Raw genomic sequence first — 20,075 nt, forward strand, 5'->3', positions numbered from 1 at the left:
CTTCCTGCAGCAGTTAAACTTTTAAAACCTCAAGCGCTAAGTATGGTGCACAGTGTTGGGCTTATAAGGACACATATGCATTAGAAGCAGTGCAATTTACATTGATGAGATCTCAAGTCCCTGCTCTGTTGCCAAGGGATGTCTCCCTCTAGAGTCTGGTGCATTTCCATCAAGAGCCCAGCTTAGCATGCTGCAGGTTGAAGTATTAGCTTAAGTAAATTGTTGAGGGTGGCTCTTTAAACCAATTAGTATTGACAGATAGACATCAGTCTCATTGGAAGAAAGAAATGCTGTGGGCTCAACCATCATTTTACTTGTGTTTGTATTTAATTTAATTTAATTTTATTAGATTTATATACCGCCCTTTCCCGAAGGACTCAGGGCGGTTTACAGGGCATTTTAAAATCACACCAATACAAAATACAAAAGTTAAAAAACAAAAAGATTAAATTATCCCTGAAAATAAAAACCCCAGTTAAAAATTCTCAGCCTGGGCCAGAGAGCTCAAAGAGCCAAGTCTTCAGGTCTCGGCGGAATGAACACAGGTCAGGGGCAGTCCTGAGCTCCACGGGCAGCTGGTTCCAGAGGGCAGGCGCACCCACAGAGAAGGCCCTCCCCCTGGGTGTTATCTGCCGGCAATCTTTTACCGGCGGCACCCTGAGAAGACCCTCCCTGTGTGAGCGCACTGGATGAAGGGAACTTGATGCTGGCAGCAGGTGTTCCCTCAAATATCCCGGACCCAAGCCATTCAGGGCTTTATAGGTCATCACCAGCACCTTGAATCTCACCCGGAGGGCAACCGGAAGCCAATGCAGCTCACGGAGTAGAGGTGTTACATGGGAGTATCGGGAAACCCCCATCACAACTCGCGCGGCCGCATTCTGCACCAGTTGAAGCCTCCGAGTGGTCCTCAAGGGCAGCCCCATGTAGAGAGCGTTGCAGTAGTCTAAACGGGAGGTCATGAGCGCATGAGTGACTGTGCGTAGGGCATCTCGGTCCAGGTAGGGTCGCAACTGGTGCACCAGGCGAACCTGGGCAAAAGCCCCCCTGGTCACGGCTCCTATATGATCTTCAAAATTGAGCCGTGAGTCCAGGAGGATGCCCAAGTTGCAAGCCCTATCAATGGGGGGTAACACCTCACCCCCCATCGTTAAAGGTAGAATAGTTTGGTTAGCCCGAGATGTATCCATTTGTTCTGGGGGAAATAGGAGGAGAAAAGAGTGTTATATGTTTGTCACCTTGAGTTACAAGTAGCCCTCGACTTACGACCGCAATTGAGCTTAACATTTCTGTTGAGACTGAGACAAGTCTTTAAGTTAGTTTTGCTCCATTTTATGACCTTTCTTGCCACAGCTCTTAAGTGAATCACTGCAGTTGTTAAGTTGGTAACACTGTTGTTAAGTGAATCTGGCTTCCCCATTGACTCTGCTTGCGAGAAGATCGCCAAAGGGGATCACGTGACACCCCCCGCCCCGGGACACTGCAACTCTCATAAAAATGAGTCAGTTGCCAAGCATCCAAATTTGGATCAAGTAACCGTGGGGAATGCTGCAACGGTCGTAAGTGTGAAAAATGGTCATAAGTCATTTTTTTTCAGTGCCGTTGTGACTTCAAAAGGTCACTAAGCAAGTGGTTGTAAGTCGAGGACTACCTCTGCTTCTGAAGGTAATAAAGCCGAGATTTTTTTAAAAAAAGCAAACAAGCAGAGAATCAATGAGGTTCAGGTACCTGAACATATCCCTTTACTAAAAAGAAGGGTGCGGACCTTTCTGAATTTAGCCCAGGAATCTTTGGCTGTAGCTCAAAGCTGGGTGGGTAAGAAAAATAAGCATGAGAGTTACAGACACCGTAGTCTTCAAAGCAGGGGAATTTTTATTGTTTTTATTCTGAAACCACGTTGTAGTAGCCACAAGTAAAAAGGCGAAGAACAGAAAGAAAAGCATTTAAATCACAATATTTTCAGGTTTCATTTTCGATGGAATTTCCCCACACCAGATGAAACTAAGCAGGCAGGTAGGCAGACAAATTGATAAGACGTGAGCAATATACAAGGCAAGATAGGGATGGCATATGTAGCACTCATTTTCGTGTCAGCGTTCATGCCCTAAGTGAGTTGCCGTTGCCTTCTGCTGGGTATGTGGCTGTTTTAATTTCTTCAGCATTCGTTTTACCATTGGAATTAGGAGTCCCTTCACACCCACACACCCCATTCATCAAAGAAGTTTATCAGGGCTGACTCCGCTTAGGTTATGAGACCAGCATAGGTTGGCTAATTGCTGCTATCGGCTGAGGCTTTTCCTGATATTCTCCTGTTTCATATAGGTCTATAGCAGGGTGAACAGCTTGCGGTGTTCCACATTATCTTGGCCTCGAAATCATGCCATCTCTGAACATTGATCATGATAGCTAGGGGCTTATGAGAGTTGAAGTCCAGCAATATCTAAATAGGTGCAGCTTACCAGCCTTTAGCCTACATTTATTTCATGGAAATTAATCTGGAGAGACATCTATGTTACATGTTTTATAATAGAACACTGACTCCACTACTACAGTTCATATGCTTTCCAAGACTGCCTACATACAATCCCTCCTTTTAAAAGGAAAAGACTACATGACTCAGATCTCAGTGTCTCCAAATTTCTGCATAGGATATTAATATTTTACTACACCTCGTACAATCTAGAAGAGACCTATATACCCAGTTTTTCCCAATGGAAAAAGAATATTTCACCATTCAGTGAATGGTGGGTTTCATTCTTTTGTTATAAAAATATCATTATAAATCAGTATGGGCCCACAAATCTAGGTTGTCTATCCTGCTTCCCAACTGAGCATAGATAGGTGTCCTTTATTTGTATCATAATTGCATATATCAGGGCATCTGAATTTAAGTTTTTACTAGTAGTATCATGCTCTTCAAATATTACTTTTCGTCTTCCTCTCTTTCCAGCAACTGTACAAAAATAAGATAAGGAAATTCATTTAAAATATCCAGGCAGTCAGACTTCTGAATTTTTCTATGGCTTTCTTGATTCAACAAAAGATTCAACAGAGAAGATAACTTCAGGAAGAAAGTTTTCCTCTGCATGCTTAGAACAGGATGTGTCTGGTGGGCTACGGCAAACTCATTATGTTAAGCTAGTTTGTGGTAATGTGGGACTCAATATCTTATATGCGTGGTTTAGTCCAGACTAAGCCATTTTATTTAGTCTTAATGGAATTAACAGAAACCAGTGGGATTTCTAATAGGAAGAGTTATTTTTGTTTTAATCCCATTCTTGAATAATGTTATCAGAGTGGAGAGTGATGTAGATTTAATAGCAAAAACTACAGAATATCTGCTTAAATTAATGTATATCTACTTAGACATTCAATTAGAATGTCTAAGAAGGAATGGAGGATATTTTTAGAGGGAAATCTTGGCCAGCAGCTGCAAATCAGGTATTAAAATAGCCACTCCTAAAAAATGTTATAATATCAAACACTTCTGTAAATACTTTTTGCAGAGGGAAGGAATTATGGAGATGTTCACAATTTATTTACCTCATCTCACCAGATGTTTGTGAATATATGTTCTAAGGCTGATTTGTGGAATTCAAGATTCCAATCACCCTAAATACAGCCTTTAAAATCCTGCAGAAAAGGTGATTTGAATAAACTACTAACCCACCCTTCTCTATGCACCCTGCACTTGTGGGAAAATGCCAAGAAGAATATATATTTCACATTTCTAGCTGTCACCTAAGCCTGATGTTGTGAGCTAGGAGAGATCGACTGGCCTCAAATCATCCAGCCAGCTTTTATTACTTTAGACATCATAAGTCCTAAGAAATGAGGAACATAAGCTGAAAATGGAGCTTCTTTAAATGGAGGGAACAAACCTTTCTCCCTACCACAACCCTGCATTTTCAGTCTATATACTCTGCACACTGAAATCCAATCGAATATAAAAAAAAAATGAAATCCTCTTACATTTTTGACTTTCTCCCCATGGGTGATCACACAGACTGACCAAGCTATTTTTAAAGAAATAGCCTTGAAAAAGAGAAATTTCAAAACTAGATGTACAAGATGGAGACAGTCTGTAACGTTTGCTATTACCACCTTTATAAAATGTTGCCAGAATGAGGCATAAAGCACATCTTATTGAACAACCTTCAGCTTTAATACAGTTAAATTTGAAAGGGTTTCAAATTTCTGCTGTTCTCCAGAACTGTTTTCCTCAAGCACCCAGTCATGAAATACGTTTGGATCATAAATGGCCTCTATATTTTTGTCCTCCTCCTCATGAACTGATACGGAAAGCATAGAGGACGCTCGGACGCAGCTGTTTCTGCTTCAGTAAGACTGAGTCATTCCCAAACAATGTGATAACATTTAGCAAAGCTTTGGGTGAGCAGCAAAACGGCAGAATCTGGAGTCTAAGCGGGCACGCAGTACCTTTTTACTGAACCAAGTACAGCCAATTCAAGACAAGTTAAATTTCAGTTCTGTGAATTCAATTCCTCTGATTGCATTCAAACTGATTTCCATGGACCACAATTAGTTTAAACCCAAGGGTGAAAATGGACATGACTTCACAATTAACAAAAGTAATTTGAAAGACAATTTGACTGTGCTGTTATCACAGTGGTTCTATTGGAATTAGTTTAAGGAATAGGCTTTCTTCTGTTCATAACATTTTTTTTAAAAAGGGTTTGATATAAAGTTGGCATTGGAGTAGTAAGGTAAAAAATGGGTGGATGTAAATGCAGATGTGCTGCTTAGAAAAAATTACCACTTGCTCCCTAGGCAAGAGAGGAAGGCTGATCTAACAACTGACCATCCAGCATGTACGTAAAGTGGATTGCAAAGTCAAATCTGTCATTGTTGTCAGAGATACAAATCTTGATAGAGTTACTCTTAAAAGATTGTGTTTCTAGTTTCACCCTTGTGGTTTTGATGGTGCAATCGTAGCAGTCCTCTTGCAAAATGTTACATGAAAAATTATCAGTGTACAGCTTTTAATAATTTCAGTTTCAACGTATATCTTCCCTTTCCTTCCTTCTCACACCAAAATCACATCTCTGACTACAAGCCCTCCTTGCTTCCTGTTGCCCTGGTCTCTCCCTGACCTGGTACCCAAGAGTAATTATCTGTGACATTCTTAGAATTTTTCTTGACTTCCTTGGCTTTTATTCTCCTGTAGATGACCCAACCTAGGGCAAAAGACACCAGGAATAAAATGCCCACACCACCCAAGATATGATATAAAAAATGCTTAGAGTCATGACTCTTCTTATCTATCCTCTGATCTCTGATCCGGGGTTTGTTCTCCAGTCCAGTGCTGACCACAGCTGGTTGAAGGGTGGAATCCTGGGATGCAAAGACACTTTCTAGCTTGGCTTGAAGTGAAGGCTCAGTCAGCAGGGCTGGTAACTCTGAAGCAGGATGAATGTCTGTTGGGATCCATTCTCCTCCCTGAGTGGGTGGTGAAGAGGTGCTGCTTGTCGGATCCAAGAGACAAGAGATCCCATTGGGTGCCAAAACCCAGCCAGCCATACAAGAGCACCGGTAGCTGCCAACTTGATTGATGCACGTATGTTCACAAGGTTCTTCCTGACACTCATCAGTATCAAGACAAGAAGAACTATTAATACCTTCCAACTGGTATCCTAAGTGGCAAGAGCAGTGGAAGGAGCCATGAGTATTTACACAAATCTGGTCACATGGTGAGTTCCTCACACACTCATCAATGTCTTGGCATGCCTGGTGGTCCAACTCAGCAGGCATATAGCCTGGGTTGCAACGACATATGAAGGACCCTTTGGTATTCACACATATTTGTTCACAAGGACTTTGAGGCGCACCACACTCATTCACATCAATGCAGCTTCGCTCATCAGCAGCCAAAATATAACCAGAAGCACAGAGGCATTGGAAACCACCAGGGTATGGTTTACACTGTCCTTGACATGGATTGGAGCTGCAGTAGTCCACGGGGACACAGGAAAGGTGATCCCCTCTAAGTTGGTATCCTGAGTGGCAGGCACATTGAAACAAACCCTTGCCCTGATCCAGGCACTCATGTTCGCAACCCCCATTGTTGTAGCTGCAGCCATAAGTGGGTGAAGCACAAAATGGGCCTGGGCTGCTCCATTCAGAGATACTGCTGTTTGGCTGTGGCTTGCACACAAGGAAGGTGTTAGGTATCTCCTCTCCTTGGGGTTCACATGTTACTTCAGCTGCAGAGCCAAAGGGTACAGTGACAAGGAAATCAGTGGCTACACCAAAGGGGGTGCTGTAACTGACCACGCCTGGCCCTGCCAGTATAAGTGGACGGCACATCCCCTGGAAACTGAACTTGCACAAGAAGCCTGACAACCCGGCAGTTGCATTACCACAGTGGCTGTCTACCCAGGACAGTTCCCGAGATGAGAGGGGAGTCCCCTGAAGGGTCACACACATATTTGACACGCATGTTTCCCGGGGTTCCTGTCCCCATTTAGAGTACTGGGTGTCCTCACCGCCGGTCACCCAGCGGAAGCCCTTCAATGGCCGATGTTTCTCATAGCATTTGCCTTTCTTTCGGTGAAGCCCAATCCACAATCTTACCTCCATAACTGTGCCAGCTTCCCCTTTGGGCATCTTGGTGAGCAGCTGTGGGACAAGCAAAGCCTCCTCTTGGCTTTTCAGAGTCATCAGGTTACCCCCATTGTCTTTGCACTTTTGCTGAGCTTCGATCCAACTAAACCGTCCTAAATTCAGTGTGTAGCAAGTAGTCCCAGAACACAAAGCCTCTACCTCTTCACTGGGCTGAACTGTCAGTCCCAAAAGCAGCAGTTGCCAAAATACCTGCTGAAGAATCCCCATCTTTGCTTCACGAAGGAACAACGAACGGAGTGATTTCGCTGTGAGCTCAAATTCTATAAATGTCTGAAGAGCATATGCTAAGACAATAGAGTACAGCTTGTTTGCCTCCCATATCCCTTTGGCTGTGTGTCTGCATCCTGTCTTGGTTGAGAGTCTTTATTTGTTATCGGAGACTTAAGTTTCCTGAGAGAGTTTCATTGTCAGCTGCAGCCCTAGTTGTTCAGTTTGTTTTAACCTATGGGTATAGAAAATATCCCTTTTATACCCTCTCTGTTTTCTTATTTTTAACCTAGTTCTTTTCCTTCATGTGAGAATCTTGGTGGAATGTACACTGCCTCCCCGTTCTCCCCCCCCCCTTATAAAACATCACTGAACTTTTAAAGAAACCAAATAGGGCCTTTCAGTTTTGGAGTGGTATTTTTTAAAAAAAATTGTGATTTGGACGTAAGATGCCACATCTAGCTAGAAAAACATTGTACAGCCCTTCGTGATATTAACCTCTCATATTTATGATCTTTAAATAGAAATAAAACCCTTAAATAGAAATTGGGTCATGGGAATGTCTTCATTTTAAAGGCAGCCATGCTTTTTAAGGGTTCAGAACTGATTCCTATACAGAATGTGAAATCCTCATTCAGCCAAAACTGACAGGCCAGTTTTGTTTCCATTGAATTTTTAGCAAGTTTGCAATGTAAATGCTCCCAAAGAATTTTCTAAATTCAGAGTCCTTAACATAACATTTGAGGTAATGCAATTACAAAAAGCAAGCACTAGTTCACTTTTGAGATGTGTGAAATTACATCCAGGGTCCAAACTAGATTCCTAAGTACCGCAAAACTGACACTATGAATACCAGCACAATACCGCCTTAAAGTGACATAGATTTTTAGGAAGTTGCCTTAGTATTGAATTAGGCTGTGGATAAATAATTGTTATCGACTACAGTCTTCTGAATGTGGGTCTACTGCAGCTGTGTTAGATTACAACTCCCACCATCTCTAGGTGTGTACAGAATGGGAATTGTAGTTCAACACATGACGTGGGAACAGGGTTTGCAATGGCTGCTCTACCTTAATTGGCAGAGTTTTCCAGAGACTTAGACAGCAGTCTTTCTCAGCTCTGATCCATTCCGCATGTGAAGAATGACAATTTCAGAGATACAACAAAAGATTATTCTCATGATAAAAGATGCTTCCTGGAAGAAAATAAATTTCCCATGTGAAATGGGTCAGGCCATGCAGTTGGATGGCAGTATCAGGAAGTATAAGAAAAGTGCCAAAGGAAATCTGGTCAAAAACTAAAAGTGCATGAGAATTGTCATCCTTTGGAGCCATTATAGAGAATCAGATACATATCACACATCTGGTAGTTGGGGAAGAAAACAAGTTATGGTTTTCTCCTTTGTGTCCGCAGAAATTTATCAAATGGAGTTTTTCAGAGCTATTGGTTACACATGTCTTTAATGATCCCAATAGATATTCTGCTAATATTATGAATAGTTTGCATAATTCTTCATGGATTAAAAACCATGTGAAATCAACAAAGGCCTGATGTCCTCCTCCCTTGTTTTGAGTTTTCTATTTGAGTGAGAAGGTATCTTGATTTTGTAGATCAGAGGTCTAAGGATTTTACCCTGCCGGTGATTTCTGTGATTACTGTATACTCCTTTTGTCAGGAAGAATTTTCTGAATTCTTAAAAAAAGTCAGTGGTGCCTAAAAAGCCATATTTGAATCTGAAATAATATAATAAATATGGGCCCAAATCCAACATTCCACATTTAGCATTTGATGATACTACAGTCCCAGAGGCCCTGATCCTTAGATCCAAATTTGGTATGGAAGTGACCACAGTGATCTTGATGGATGATCTGTAAGGAACGTTGATCCTACTGATACATGAAGAATTCTGTATGTTTAATACTACTGACCATAGTGTTCTATTGGAATATGTGAAGATGCTGCTGGTTACTTAGCATTTGATTTTCCTGGACTTTAATTGTTTCTACCCATAACCTCAATTGACAGGTTTAGAAGACACAGAGAATGGCCTTAAAGGACAGGAGAAAGAGGAAGAGAATACGGACAAATAAAAGAGTTTTGAGCCCAGGCCAAGCAAATAATCTGAAACAAATATCAAATAAATCCCTTCTGAATTCATAGACATATAAAGTGAGGGGCCCAAGGGACACATCCAGACTTGCAAGATTCTGTTACTGTAGCTGTTACAATATGGCATTGGTTTCTGAGTCTGGTCTACCTTATTGGGCTGATATCAGCTCGTTTTCCTTAGCACTTTCAGCGTCCCAATCTATTGGAATAGGATGTTTCAACATTCTCTTTGCCAGATCTTTTTAGTTAGAATTAGTTATAACCTTGCTAACTGTTCATATCAGATATTGTTTATGTTTCCATTTTTTTCTTGTTAGCTATCTTGAGTGCCTTCTAGCAGAAAGGTGAGGTGCAAATTGAAAGAAGAAATAGGATCAGTAAGGGCTAAAGTAAATGTTACTTTTATTGTCCAATTGGCTCTCATCGGTGCCAAAAAGTACACCTTTTTCTTTGTAAGCGGAAGTGGTTTTTTTTCTTAATAAAAGGATTACAGCCAGGGAGAAGAAAGTTTAAAATAGTAACTCAAATCAGTATCAAGCTAAAGTTGCTTGCTAACTTGCTTCAGATAGCACAGTAAGTGAGGATGTCAGTAAGTGAGCTTACACAACCTTTTTTTAGGCTGTTATTTTTCAAAGGGAATTTTGAGTCACTGTTAAGATTCTAACTCCAAATGACGAATGAGGCTGGGATAAGACAAGGGGCAGATCAAAACCAAATGACCTTTAGAAGCTATTAAATTTCATTCTGGCTTATGTAATTACTCCCCACATATTTCATTATTTACTCCTTTAGGGTTAAGGTTCAGGGCAAGGTAAGAGTAAGGGTACCATATGTTTTGCAGCTACCATACTTGGACTGTAAAAATACAAATGACCCTCAGATGGCATAAGAGATACAGAAAATTGACTGTAGCAACATGGTACCCAGCACCCCTGGACAAAGTGCCAGTCTAGGAGGATGTCCTGGAGAGGCCCTGGGAAGCATATCTTGTGTTTCTACATCAATAGGAGGAGCTGGATCTGAATAATGAACCAACACCGTTCGAAGAGTAAGTTGTACTGTGCTGATCATCATCTCATCCACCAGAATTTGTCAAGTTCTTCCAAATCAATTTGCCAGTTCTAAGGGACAGCTAGGCAGATAAGGGCAGATAATGAATCTTCAAAACTAGCAAACCCAACAAAACCAGCATCATGATTTCAAATGTGATGCTTCTTTAAGATTACATGCTTCTTGCAACACAAGTGTGTGTAAATGAAAACTATGCTATACATGTGATTCCATTAATTCCATTAATATGTTTAGCCCATTCACCATCCCAGAGGGTCAGTAGAGAACTGCAGAGAAGCATAGTAATTGTTGCAACAAGACCAAAGATGCATGTCTGGGTGTATCTCTGGGTTAATACATGAGTGGTCAGTGTGCAAAATCTAGAAATGTTGCACCATAAAATACATGATTCATTTGTAGATAAAAGTTCTATTAATAACATGATATATTAAATCCTGATGAGTCAGAATATAATTTCAGGACAGACACTACAATCAACATTTCTTCCCTAACTCTCTCACTGAGGGATTTGTTTCTCTTTGGCATTAACCTGAAATGTCACTGCTTTCTACATCATGGAAATATTTGAAAAGAATCAAGCATATCTGGGGCTGATATTTCTGTCTCCCGGCTTAGCATATTTTTACTCATATTCATACGCTTGTTGGTGTTCTTGAATTAGTACAACTCTTGGGACAGTTATTTCCTGAATGATCTCATATATGGATGCACGAAGAGGTTTTGTAGAATGACAATGATGACATCTCTGCTGGCAACTTACTTGAGTTTTTTCTGAAACCTGAACAATGTACCGAGGCTGTTATGGTATGATCCTAATGTCTCTTCAGTTACTTATTTCTTAATTCTGACTTGACATGAGAAAGATAGCAATCGTTAATGTTTTTGTGTGTTGCATATATGTGATTGTTGTCATTCCACTAACACAGGGGTAGGCAACCTTGGTTCTTTTATGACTCGGGGACTTCAACTGGTGGGAGTTGAAGTCCACAAGTCATAAAAGAGCCAAGGTTGCCTACCCCTGCACTAACAAATATGAAAGGGGATGAAGGAGAAATCTTCCTTTCTCATGCCCAACTCAGTAACATTTCTCTGCCGCCGTACTGAAATCTGGAGAAAATTCCTTTACCCGTACACTGTACTCTTCCCTGGTCTTTCTCTTTTGTAAAAGATGTAAAAGCAAAGAAAATGTTCCAGGGTAACCTTAAGCTCTCTAATTTACGGTAAGTGCCTATAGACAGTATTTGCGCTTACCTTGGGAAAATTAACATTTTTTTTCTATTGGTGAATTAAATCTAGCTCTAAATTAAAATAAATGTAAGGTTTACCCCAGACAAAGACTAATCTAGCTGATATAAGATTCTTCCTTCACAATCCTGCCTTGTTTCAGCGGAATTTGCAACAGGGAACTTCCTGGATTATGCCCCTTTGCTTTATCTTGGGGAGACAGCAAATTCTCTGTAATCCAAATATATTCGGTATAGTATTGTATTCTATACTTTAACATCCTGCTGGGATATCCTGTAGCAATGGTTTGTTTTGACTTAAATGCTTATCTACAGGATCATATACAATCTCCTCAGTCACAGGAAAGGCTCAGAATGTACATTATTTATAAGGAGAATAGAGTTGTAGAGACAGTTATGAATGTAGGGGTGGGGTGCGGGTGAGACTGTAAGTTATGATACATTATAAACTAACCTATATATTAGTTTCTTACGTCTCAGATTAAGCTAGGGATAAGTTGGGCTTCAGGATCATCATTAGACAAGGTGATTCTGTCAGGGCACCAAGGATAATCTGATAAACAGGTGAGCTGGTGGGACAGCATCCCCCATGTAAGCAGGTGAGTTACAGGAGGCACCAGGCAAACCACATTTTGCATTGCAAGAAAAGCTCTGTTGCTTAAAGACCACCTGGGCAAGAGAGAAAGCTGTAGGAGGAAATGAGATAGCATTCCTTTCACTAGTTTCCAAAACAGTGTGTCTGTGGCCTGGAGCACAAAAGTGGAGAAAAAGAGAGAGATGGATTTATCCTGTCTCTTATTCATTTCTGCATGTGAGCTTTTGGCTGGCTGCTCCATGTAAACAGAGTGAGGCTAGTGATTCCATCTGTGCTCAGCTATACAGATGGAATAAATTTGCAATTTGCAATTATTTTCATTTCTTGAAGGCTGAGGCCATCCACTTACGCACAATTAGATTAAAACTCCAACGCTTTGCACAACGTACGATCAAAATTGACCTCAACGTTTCTGTTGCTAAGCAACACAGTTGTTAAGTGAGTTTTGCCACAGTTGTTAGCAAATCACTGAAGTTAAATTAGTAACACAGTTGTAAAATGAATCTGGCTTCCCCATTGACTTTGCTTGTCAGAAGGTCTGAAGAGGGGAGACACACACCCCGGGGACACGGCAACAGTCATAAATGCATAAATCCAGTTGCCAAGTGTCCAAATTTTGATCATGTGACCACAAGGATGCTGCAATGGTCGTAAGTGTGAAAAAGGTCGTTAGTCACATTTTTTCCAGTACTGTTGTAACTTCAGATGGTCACTAAACAAATAGCTGTAAGTCGAAGAATTGCAAGCAGCCCCTCATGGGAATCCAGACATTCTCGCTGCATGCACAAGCGATGTGGAACCCTCCTTTCATGCATGGTTTATCTTTTTACAAAAATCTTTCTGAAGCTATATAGAAAAGTTTCCATTTCATCAAGGCAACTTTCCACAGGGATGACAAGAGTCTCTGAATCAAACTTGACATTCCACAAAGTTCTTTTTTTTTCTTTCCTTTTTTCTTGCTTGCTTGCCTTATAATTCTTATAGTATTTGTAATGAAGTGCAAATTATTGGACTTCTAAGAATGTTGTCAGTTTCCTACCCATAGATGGATTTGGTACTTATTCTTTTTCAGTTATAATAAACAGACAAAAAAATTAACATAATGGAACTTTAAAACCTGTCTCTAAAAGAAAGTCATACTTACTATGCATGTCAAAAACAGTCCTTAAGATGGAACACTTGGATACACATTTTCATGCAATATTCCAAGAAACAAGAGCTGATTAATTTCATCTTGATATGGCAACCAAGATACATCAAAAATTGTTCTGTCTCTCATTTGCATACGATTTGTCCCTACAAATTTGCAGAGGATTTTTTGTATGAATGATCACAACGAAAAAACATGAGAATTGGGCTGAAATGTACTCCAGCTGGATCTCAATTGCAGTGGTATACAGCTTCACAGCTACATACAGTGCTACTACTGTGTAATTTTTATTTGTGATTTAAAGCCCTCTTCCTCTAAGTCAACTTAAGGTAAAGGTAAAGGTTCCCCCGCACATGCGTGCTAGTCGTTTCCGACTCTAGGGGCCGGTGCTCATCTCCGTTTCATAGCCGAAGAGCCAGCGTTTGTCCGAGGACGTCTCCGTGGTCATGTGGCCGGCATGACTAGACGCCAAAGGCGCACGGAACGCTGTTACCTTCCCACCGTAGTGGTCCCTATTTTTCTACTTGCATTTTTACGTGCTTTCGAACTGCTAGGTGGGCAGAAGCTGGGACGAGTAACAGGCGCTCACTCTGTTATGCGGCACTCGGGATTCGACCCGCCAAACTGCCGACCTTCTGATCGACAAGCTCAGCGTCCTAACCCACTGAGCCACCGCATCCCTTCAAGTCAACTTAGCCCTTGCCTTATCAAACCATTCTCATACATCCCTAGTTATTGTCCCAAAGGTGCTTTTTCAAAAGAGAACTGGACTTTGTTTTTCCTTGGAAGATGTTTCGCTTGTCATCCAAGGAAAAACAATGTCCAGTTGCCTTTAGAAAAAACACTTTTGAGACCACTGTGACCTGGGTCACTTAAAATCTCCATAGACATTCGTTTTTATTAGCCCCACAATATGACTATTTGTCAATAGGACTACTTCACTATTAGCAGGGCTTTTTTTCTCATAGAACGCTCAGAATGGAGTTCCAGCACCTTTTTTGGATGGAACCTTGTAGGGTAGGCAAGGGTATGACATGTGTGAGTTCCGGCACCTTTTTCTTTTACAAAAAAAGCACTATTAGTAATATTTTTTTAAAAAAATTACAAAACATTTTTTTAACTTACAGTAATAAAAATAGAACGCTATCAGCGCACAACTAAAGCAGAGTTTGTATCTTCTGACCTAGTAATAAGCATATTTATCTCCAATCTACCTTGTTCTGTTGTAAGAAAATGATTGCATATTTCAGAAGTAAAACACTGTAGTGCAATGAGCATTTAGAATAGTGTTACCGCAAAAAGCCGGATGCCCCCTAGTTGCAGCAAAATCAGGCAGCCAGAGAGACAGAAAAAATATATATATTAAGATGGCCGTTCCACTCCTTTTCATGTGTTGTTGGCAGGGTTTTAATGACATATTTGTGGATGGCATCTTGACGTTTTGTCCTGTTCCAGTGACTCCCCCGCAAATGCCCCCCTACCCCGGACAAAGTGCTAAGAGCTTTCTGTATCATTCCGATTCCATTGAAAGTAGTGATGGAATGTGGATTTATGCATCCTGAATCTTTTAGCACTAATTTATGTTTCAAATTGCATTTGCCCCAGCATTTTATAAGTCAGGGGTTGTTGGGGTTTTTTTGGTCATTTCTTGCCACTTTCTTGATTATCAACCAGAACAGATATTATATGCTCTGCACTTTGGCCCCTGGGCCAGCTTTAGATACCACACACTCTTCACGCAATCATTTGTAATATATACCTCAAAAACAGCTATAGACAGAAAAAAATATTAAAAATAGGAACTGCTTCAAGGACAAACATGTGGAAAGGGAACAGAAAGAATAACAAATTCCATTCTGAACTGAAGAAGCCTATAGTAGACTCAGAAAAGAAAAACAAACGGCTGTGCGTCACCTCAAAGATTATCCAATTTGTTCACTTTTTAAAATGGACTTTTTAAAACAGACTTCTTTATCAGAGGCACCCAATGCCTTCCAGGGAAGTGAGCCATGATCCACAAAAGCTTATTCAATGACAAATCAATTAGGCCTTGACCATTCCCTCCCTAATGATTTGAAGGGTCTTTCCCACTTGTGAGTTTAAGTGTTCTCCACCCAGCCTTGAGGGATCAGACATTTGTTGTCGTCAGACAATTCCTATCCTATCTTACCTCAACCATCTCTGGTTCCAGTCATCACCACTGAGTTAACTTCTCTCCAAAGTAATGGGTGACAAAGACTTTATACTCTTCAAGGGGTCTCCTTGGACAGGGCCAGCATAAGAGAGAAGTGCTACTTTAATGTCAGTATAATTGGAAATGACTTAAGACTGTCTCACTCATGGACTGGGAAGAAAATGAAGGCAATTCCATGGAAACATGACAGAAACTGATGTTGCCAAGGCATACAGTATTTCTGCCCTGGATAGGTGTAAGTGGTGAAATGCCAACGTATGTGTAAGCATCTTCCATCTATTACTGTGCTGCTGTTAGAGTATTCAGGAAGTGATATATGGCTCATTCTTCTCTCATTCTTCTACAACTCGCAGTCAACACTGCTGTCTTATAACATTTAACCTTCTCTGTGGTTATCTCCAGGGAAGAGATCCAGATAAATAGGGTGGAGTGAGCTGAGCTAAACAGTGGGAAGCCACTCAAGTTTGAAGAACAATCTGAAACTGTACATAGGAATAATAGATGTGGAAAATCAATGCCAAATATGACTGCTGTTCATGGTTAAGTTGGGAGTGGCTGCATTTGAAATCAAATCTTCTGAAGAATTGAATAATTTAAAAATGCAGCATTTTTTTCATATTTGGTGGGCTGGAAAGTCCAGAATTCCCAGCTAACATGCTGGGCCTTGTAGTGCCATAACATCTTTGGCTTCACTTTGGAAAGATTTACTGCTTCTCAGTAATTTGCTGTAGCAATTAAGTCTGATCAGCTGCAGCAAAGGCCACATCTGCACATGCCCTTATCTGGGCCTCAATATCAATACTTTTCCCCAAGTGAAGGAAAACAACGAGTGGATTTGCAGGCTTTGTATTCTTTTTCCTCAAGTATCACTTGCTGGTAGAAGAACAATAACTAACTACTCTTTCTTTTGAGATATGGTAGGGTTTGACAGGCATGTGTTTGGAATGATCTTCAAAGCTGCTTGATCCACCAGTCAGGCAATTTCTGGATGTAAGTCTAGCATTCCAGCATAGTACAGGTAGTCCTCGAGTTACGAGTGTAATGGAACCAGCCCATTTCACTCGTAACTCGAAAACTCATAGAGTGAATCTCGTAACTCGAACGAGATTATTTCCTTGCTTGTTAAAATGCACGGGGCTGGTTGAGCAAACATGAGGTATCTCAGGATGGGGAAGGCCATGGAGGGCCTAGTGATGGAACAGGCTCCCAAGGCCTCCCCAACCCACTAAAATACCGCATACTTCCCCCCTCCCTTCCTGCCACGCCGCACTCACCTTCAAAAGATCCATCTCTTCTCTGCCACGGTTCCTGCTGCCACCCGGATCTGAGCTTGGGGAACGCTTCCATTCCCCCTCCTCGCAGCCCAATCCGGGCTCCGGAAGCCTTCTCCAGGCCGCTGTCACCCAGATCTAAGGCCGGGGGATGCTTCCACACCCACCACGGCCCAATCCAGTCTCTGGAGGCTTTTTCCAGGCCGCTGCTGCCCGGATTTGAGGCCAGGGAATGCTTCCATGCACCACCACCACCACATCCCAATCCGGGTTCTGGAAGCCTCTTCCTGGCCATTGCTGCCCAGATTTGAGGCTGGGGAACGCTTCTGCAGCCCCCCTGCAGCCCAATCAGGCCTGGAAAATGCCTCTGGAGCCCAGGTTGGGCCATGGGGGTGGCACAGAAGCATTCCCCGGCCTTAAATCCAGGTGGCAGCAGCCTGGAAAACACCTCCAGAGCCCGAATCAGGCCGTAGGGGTGGGTGCGGAAGTGTTCCTCAGACTTAGATCCGGGTGGCAACGGCCTGGAAAAGGCCTCCGGAGCCTGGATTGGGCCATTAGGGGGGAGGGGGTAGGAAGCATTCCCCGGCCTCAGATCCAGGCTGCAATGGCCTGGAAAAGGCCTCCGGTGCCCTTATCCAGCCTCTGGAGGCATTTGGAAGCATCCCCCAGCTTTGGTTTCTTTCTCTGTTGCAGAGAACAGAGGCCTAAAGTACCATGAGATCACACAAGATCAATAGCATGAAATCCCACCCCAGTGATCTTGCGTGATCTTGCATTACTTTAGGCCTCCATTCTCTGCAAATGCACTGAAGGCCTGGAGCAGCCAAGAAAGCGAAGGATCTCAATCTTCCCAGGGTGAATATTGAAGACCTGGTGCTTAGGGACACGGGGCAGGAAGGAATGACCAGGGTGAATGTTGCAGAGCCCCTGCAGTCACTCATAAGGGCAAATGACTGCCGTGGTGCTGCAATATTCATGATTTCGGGCCTTGCTTGTAAGCACTAGGGGGCGCTCATCACGTAACTTTGAACGAGTGTTAAGTGAACGCTCGTAACTCGGGGATTACCTGTACTATATCTACTGTTAAATGTAGGTTTAGTGCTCTACTGTAAAGTGCTAAATCCATGCCTCCAAATGGCTGAAATAGTCACAGGTATAGAGCAGAGGAATAGGGTAAAGGAAAAAGGAACGATTGGTGGTAATGAAGCGCCATCTTTAACTAATATTGTAAGAGTGTGGTAATGCTAGTGGTGAGTCTAATTCTGTCCTTGTGTCAAGCAATGCTGGAAGTAGCCCAGATAGTTATGAAGCCAGAATGGAGCAGGCAAAATGGCACTGTCCCGCCCCACCAAAGTAATAGAAACAATAAAATGTACAACTACATACAAGCAGTGGACAACCTGACATGCAACCAAGGGAAACAGGACTAACATCACACATCTAGCAGAATCTTTCTCTTTCTTTCTTTCTTTCTTTCTTTCTTTCTTTCTTTCTTTCTTTCTTTCTTTCTTTCTTTCTTCCTTCCTTCCTTCCTTCCTTCCTTCCTTCCTTTCTTTCCTTATAAAGTAATAAAGGAGGGATAAAAATCTAATAAATACTTTTGTGCAGTTCACAACTAGTCTTAATCTAATTTTCAAACAGGGGTCTGGAAATCTTTAAAAAGAGTGCTAAACGTGTTTATAAGAAGGCCACTTAAGACCTAATAAACACCTTGGAATGTGCTAGACGGGTACTATCAAGGCAAACCCCTGAATGGAAGGCACATATGCATTCTCTCTCCAGCTGAAGCCAAATGAACATCAAGTGATAGAAGGGAGGGATACACCTTCAACAGTCCAATAGGAGCTGAGCAGATCCTATAAATGTGACCATACAGTAGCAGCAACCACAGCATCAATGAAATGCACTAGATCAGGGGTCTTCAAACCTGGCCCTTTTATGATTTGTGGAATTCCTGAGCCAGCCAGCATGGCCGGCTCAGGAATTCTGGGAGTTGAAGTCCATAAGTCATAAAAGGGCCTAGTTTGAAGACCCCTGCACTAGATGCAGCTGATGGCCCACATTTCATTGGGGGGTGGGGAATGGGAAAATCACTTCAAACCTGGACTAACTCAGAATGACTTCTTCAGCTGAGGGCTGGGGATGAACAAAGACAGTTTCACAAGGAAATGGCATTTTAAAAAAGCTGCTAGATCATGCTTGTGCCACAGTTTGGGCACATGAAGATGACCTCTCAGTAGTCAAGAAAAACTCTAAGCCTAAACTGAAGTTTCGCCATCCTACAGCTTTTCAGCAGATTTTCTTCTGAGGATAAACCATTTGAAAACGAAGCCGGCTTAACAGATCCTTTGCCAGAGTTCAGCCTTTTCCTCTACTTTGGTCACAGGGATGGCCAGGTATTCTGTCTCGATTGCCGTTGATGTGCCCTGATTGATGAACTCCCACTTCCTGTCACTTGGGCTAGAATGGGAAACTTGTCAGAACCCTTGTCAATTTCCTCAGTGGAAAGCAAAAGCACCATCCTGATACTGAACCTGTAAAAACAAAAATTACATAATAAAAAAAATATCTGAATTTTCATGACAGGCAGCCCAACCTGAAATGCCCTCAGGGACAGTGTATGGGGATCAGAAGTGGGGGCATGCTTGCCAGAATACATCCTGACCCATCAGAGCGAGGGCCGTTGTGTAAAGAGGATGAAATGCAGTGGGCAGACCAGAGTGCCAGGCTTGTACCAGTAGAAAGGGGAAAAAAACACGCTCTGGTATGATAGAATCTCCCGTTGGGGCAAAGCAGGAAGGGTGGACTTTCCTCTTAAAAAAAATTAACAGGGATGGAGAAGATCTTTATATGGTGCTGTTATAAAGTAAGAAAAATGTAATTGCAGATTGTGCTTACAAGGATCTTAAAGATCATAAAATTAAATGATATTGCTGGCAGTCTTAACACACATCCAGGACTGCTTTCCAATCTTTTTAATTTTTTTTTACATATGAATGCAATAGATTAAAATACCCATCTTGGTAGATTAAAATATCCCACTCTAAATCTACTAACAAAGTAGTAAGAAACATAATTTGGATTCCAGCTACTCTACAGTATTTAGTATTTTAGCCAAATGGAAACTAGACAAGAGTTTTAAAGGGGGAAGGGAGGACCAATCTAACATGAGGCAATAGTGCAGCGGCTCCCAACTTTTTCTATACTCCGTACCCCTAGAACGCTTCCGATATATTCTCACACCCCTTACAAAAGTTTGAAATAACAGCAACGATTTATGCATATACACTATAATTTTGAAAACCCAAGTTTTCGCACCCCCTGGAATATCGTCTCACACCCCAGGTTGGGAACCCCTGCTATAGTGGCTGATGAAGAAGCAGTTGTCTTATTAGGATTCATTTCTTTGAATATGTCCCTTGTCTAGCAACCTTCTAAGTTAGATACAATTTTACACAAATATGTTTTGAAGTTCTAATAAGAATTCTGCTAGAATACTACCCGCTCTGCTGTATAGTTTTCTTCCTTCCCAAAATGATGAGAGTGGCAACTGTTTATGGACCTAAAAAAATTAAATAGCCCTGCTGGG

The 20,075-nt window shown here is 41.8% G+C and overlaps 1 protein-coding gene across 1 annotated transcript; it reads right to left on the bottom strand.

Moving 5' to 3' along the window:
- Positions 1–1,870: 1,870 nt before the first annotated feature.
- On the bottom strand, positions 1,871–19,145 carry CD93 (CD93 molecule; the record flags this gene model as incomplete). Its single annotated transcript, XM_083360295.1, has 3 exons — positions 1,871–6,989; positions 16,490–17,027; positions 19,083–19,145. The coding sequence occupies 3 exons, from the start codon at positions 19,143–19,145 to the stop codon at positions 5,071–5,073; spliced, it is 2,520 nt and encodes an 839-aa protein (XP_083216421.1). The 3' UTR covers positions 1,871–5,070.
- Positions 19,146–20,075: the final 930 nt, after the last annotated feature.

This window comes from Vipera ursinii (assembly GCF_947247035.1).
Source record: "Vipera ursinii genome assembly, chromosome: 3".
NCBI lineage: Eukaryota > Metazoa > Chordata > Lepidosauria > Squamata > Viperidae > Vipera > Vipera ursinii.